This window comes from Aplysia californica, unplaced genomic scaffold (assembly GCF_000002075.1).
Source record: "Aplysia californica isolate F4 #8 unplaced genomic scaffold, AplCal3.0 scaffold00471, whole genome shotgun sequence".
Lineage (NCBI taxonomy): Eukaryota > Metazoa > Mollusca > Gastropoda > Aplysiida > Aplysiidae > Aplysia > Aplysia californica.
This window is the reverse complement of record NW_004797741.1, coordinates 350516-355515: the sequence shown is the minus strand read 5'-3', so window position 1 is coordinate 355515 and position 5000 is coordinate 350516. Positions and strand designations below refer to the sequence as shown.

Sequence of the window (5000 nt, the reverse complement as noted above, 5' to 3'; positions counted from 1 at the left end):
ATATCAAATAAGAGTTTTACGACACTGGCAACACATAAATGAATATAAGGACCGAAGATAAACAGTGTTACTAGAAATTAACATATAAAGAAAAGAAGGAGGAAAGATTAGGACGACAGATGTTTGATAGGAAAGCAGGAGCAAACCATATCAGAGCACCAACCAATTACCCACCCTAGACACAATAAATGACTTAATTTCTTAAAGATGGAACACTGAGCCAGCTTGTTAGAAAAAAGAATGAAAAAAGGAAGAAGGAAAGAGCAAAGTGAAAGGGGAGACACAAGCAAAATGCCACATATATTATTTTACACTCATTAATAGGTAAATATTATGCTCGTGTGTGCTAATATTACACCAGTAGAGGTGCTGCACCTCCAGCTGGTCTTTTGAATCAGACGTGTCCCGATCTCCAACAACACACGGACACGTGGAAAAGTGTTAGCAGAATGTAAGACAGGGGCAAATAAAATCGTTATCTTAGAATGACAAAGATGTATCTGCTCAGTGCCTAGTTTTGAGAAATTTGAAGTTATAAATTGTGAGTGTCACAATAGATCAAGCATTTTCGATTGTAATTCTTTGGATATCTTGATAACGACTCAGAATGATCTTACGATTTTGAAAGAGCAGGTAGAGCATTTGATTTCTAATCTGATGGTCATAGTAACTCAAAACAACCAGAAATGTCAGAAAGAACTTTGTAATTCTGAGGTACCGAAATGTTAGATGACAACCCTTTCAGGTCGATCAAGAACGACAAGCCTCGAGCACAATGTTGCAATATGAACATTTGTCCGCACACGTTGTTGTATACGCCCATACCTCTATATTATACATTATCTTATTCAAACATGTCTGTATGCACATGATCGTAGACCAGTGGAAATACAGACATGCATACATTTCAGCACATAACCACGCAAACCAAAACACATCCAATATTATAATATAATATATAAATATAAATATAATATTAATAATAATAATATTATTATTCACACGCATGTCCCCCGGCGAATGTATATATACTATTATAAAAAATGAGCAGGGTATACTCATGAAAATTTATATTCTTGATATCCGTGAAAGCAAGTTGTAAGTAGAGAGGCCTCGGACGAATTAATAGGTACAAAAGGTAAAATAGTAAAGCGGTATCGAAATCACTTCACGTCGTGAAAATCAACTCTATCTGCAACTACATTCTGACAATAGCATACCTCCGTCTTCAAGATCCAAAAACAAAAATAAGCTGGAAACATAAAGAGGTGTAAAAGTTAGAGGTCTAAGCAATATGTATCACTACTGAGATAAAAAAATGTTTTTATTCGATATTATACTGAACCCATGTTTAAGCGTTAACATCTGACAAAACGACAGCTGATAGAGTATACGAAGTACTAGTAGACTATTCAAGAAAGCTTTAATATTAACATATTCATATTGACATATTACATAAGTCTGTAAAACAATGGGCTATATGAAAAATGTTCAGTCAATGTCAGTTATAAAGCATGTAATGCTGCATGTAGTTAACTTGTATAAAACAAGCTATTTCCAATATAATATTATATATATCACGTGTATTTAAAGTAAGACGATAAAAACAAATATTAAGACTGCAACCTAAATTATGCACACCACACAATTAAGAGGTTTGCTCATCAAATTGATGATAATTAATTAATCGCAACAAGCGTCCAGCTTGTGATATATTGGCTATGTGAAAAAGGTTTAGTCAATAAGATATCAGGCATAGATCAAGTAGTGCAGCATGTAGTTTGCTTGTACAAAGCAAGCTATTTCCAATATAATATTTTATCACACGTGTATTAAAAGATAGATCTAGATGATAAAAACAAATTAAGGCACCAACACAAATTATGCAAACCACACAATTTGCTCATCAAATTGATGAAACGTTTGGCCATCGCCTTCTCAGTATCAATTATAAAGACACACTGAACTTGGTACACAGATGTCGCTGCTAAGCATTAACAGAGATTGAGTAATGTTTCGTAGTGCTCTATTTATAACACTAGTTGGCTCGTTATAAAGCGGGATGTAATGCTATCAATGCAATATTATCATCATTTTTGTAATGATGATGAAGATGATGAGTATGATGATTATCATTATCATCTTCGTTACAAAAATGATGACAACATGATCAAGGTGATGCTGATGATGGCAATGATCGTCCTGATTCTCCTCCTCCTCCTTCTCTTCCTCTTCCTCCTCCTCCTTGTCATCATCATCATCATCATCATCATCATCATCATCATCATCATCATCATCATCATCATCATCATAAGCACTACTATTACCACCAACACCACCATCATCATCTCTAGAAATTTTAAAAGAAAAACCCAGTTTATTATTTTCCGTATGACTTATAAGAGCTCATTAGATACCCCTGGGATAATGCGGGATTTGTGGTTGAGCTGTGGCTGTTGGTGACTTGAAGATACCGCTTGGCGCTTGTTGCAACTTTCCTGAAGGGTAATTAGCCCGGAAGTTCTGTGTCCCTCACCCCCCCCCCCCCTTTTTTTCTCCCGGTGTCGGGGGTGGTGGTGGTGGTGGGGGTGGGGGTGGTGTTGGGATGAGTTTCTGACAGGGGAGGAAAGAGGCTGGATTGAGGTTAAAGTCTCCATTCACTGCATCAACGATAGCTACATTTAAGTAACTAGCTATCTAATTGTTTGGTATTGCTCTAAAGATGTTGTAATAGTTTTATGCTAATTAAAAAAGACTTGCATTCACAGTTTCATATTGTTGAAGTTTTTGAGATGTGAAAATGAGAAATTATAATGATATTAGAGTTGTATTAGTGTGCTAGTAGGTGGCTGAAGAGACCTGAGCACACAAAGATATAGCGTTTTCATACTGATAAACACCAATGTGCTGTGGGAATCACAATCCCGTAGTTTTGTTTCTGTTTCTTTGTACAGATAGGTTTGCCTCAATTGACAACGTTTTCTTCTGATAATAATTTCGTTAGGCAACAGAATCAGCCCTTTAATCTCTTCGTACCTTCAGCCGATTTCTCAGAATCCGTGGTCTGTGAGCTCATCACACCTCACTTGACACTTCAGGAATATCGGAGACCCGAGGGCTTTGGCTGGTTCTGGGGCTGTTCAAGACTTTGAGACGTCTCTGGACGCCGTTTGAGCTGTCCTGAAGTGCAACAGACCCAGGCATTTTGTTCCCTGCTACGTCGGTGTCATGAGGAGGGGTTGGGTCTCTGATAGGTGACCCAGCTTGGATGGCTGTACTTTCTTCCGAAGAAGAAGGCTCTGCTGAACGACTTCTATCTGCCTGTGTCACTGATGCGGATGCGTTATACGTCGTACTTGATGGGAAGCTGCTGAGTGTTAATGGGTTTGAAGTTAAGGATTCTACTGTGTTTGTCTGAGGAATATGTCCGTTCACAGGTGAAGCGTTTACTCGACTGTCTGTGGTAGCCACAATGGGGGGAATAATACCTGCTGAGTAATTTCCTTTTATTTCGCAATTATCATTTGTAGGGATTTGTGAATGTTTTTCATTAACCTGTTGAGTTTGTTGGTTTTGTGCAAAAGTCTCCTGAGTGTTTGGTGACATTTGCCTCTGCTTATGACTACTGCCATCATCACAGCGAGTTGAATTTCCAGGGCTCTCAGCCTGAACGCTAAAGTCTTGCATATTGTGACCTGGATGGGCGTGGCTTCTTTCTGCTTGTTCAAAATCTGAATCTGGAGGAGGAATGGGAGTGATGTAGTCATTCGATACAGCTCTTCTCGTTCTATGCGGAGCAGGTGGAGAAAGTATGAGGCCTGTATAACTGTGAGGGTCATCATCTACTCCTGAGTGGCCCACACGACCGCTTCTGTCGCAAAGAGAAGGGATTCCATCAACGCCGAGGATCAATTCTTGTCCAGGTCGCAGAACGACCGGGTTATTAAGAGGAAGTGTCTGATTATTGGGCACTACGACAGCTTGGTTCTGAACGAGCTCTTGCGGAAATGTGACAGTTTGTGGTGACACAATACCTCCGGCAGGGTAAGAACTGTTTCCGGCAACGACATCAGCGCCTGGCGCCAGGTTCTCATAAGGTACCAAATTATCGTCCGCTTGTTTCACCAACCAGTACGCCGGCTTCGTGCTATAAAGATTATTAGCGGCTGAGTATATCGGAGAGTCCAGGGTGTATACTTTATGCACATTGTCAAAGACAATCTGATTTTGCGGAGCAGCCACCGAAGCTGCCGCTCCAACTACATGACCGTCGTGTGGTAGGTTTCCGTAGATCGTGGAACCGACAGGTGGTGCCTCGATGACTTGGGAGGAGATATCCCCTTCGTGAAGGAAAAACCTTGGTTGTGAGTGATGAGTAGACGGCGTTATGTACCGGACCTGGCTATTTGAAGAGTCAGAGGTGTTGCTTGTTAGGGGCGAGTCTGTCCTGATGCTGTTCATAGGCATGTGAGGGCGAGGCAGGGGCGGTTCTGAGCTCACTTCGCTCCGGCTTCTATCGTCAGATGAGGTAGAGTATCCCTAAAGAAGAAAAGGCGGAAAGGGGGGGGGGTGAGAGAGGAAAGATATCATTTTACATCACTTGTTTCCAAATCTTAGGACAACACAGAATATGGTGTGGTCCGGGGGGTTGGTAGAATTGAGGATTAAAAAATATTGTTTTTTTAAGTTAGAGTTTTCCGGCACTTGCAATGCAATAAGGTAAAAAAAAAGTGCCGAAGATTAGAGGTGTTACGAGCGAGTAATAAACACAAAAATAGGAGGAGAGATAAGAATGATAGATGTTTGATAGGAGAAAAAAGGAGCAAACCACACTAGAGCACCCTCAAACCATCCATGAAATGATGATGAATACCTCAAGGAGTAAGAGACATCTAAAGTGGTTAGTCACACCAACATGCGTCTGGAAAAGGAGTGATTATTATTTTGTGTGTGTGTGTGTGTGTGTGTGTGTGTGTGTGTGTGTGTGTGTGTGTGTGTGT

At 40.3% G+C, this 5000-nt stretch overlaps 1 protein-coding gene across 1 annotated transcript in view; it reads right to left on the bottom strand.

Annotated features, from left to right (window-relative positions):
• Positions 1-2569: 2569 nt before the first annotated feature.
• Positions 2570-5000, bottom strand: part of LOC101856598 — a gene marked incomplete in the record, with an annotated part of 52946 nt that continues 50515 nt past the window's right edge. The window contains 1 exon segment of the mRNA XM_005105443.3: positions 2570-4539. Within this exon segment, the coding sequence (XP_005105500.2) occupies positions 3076-4539 (1464 nt within the window).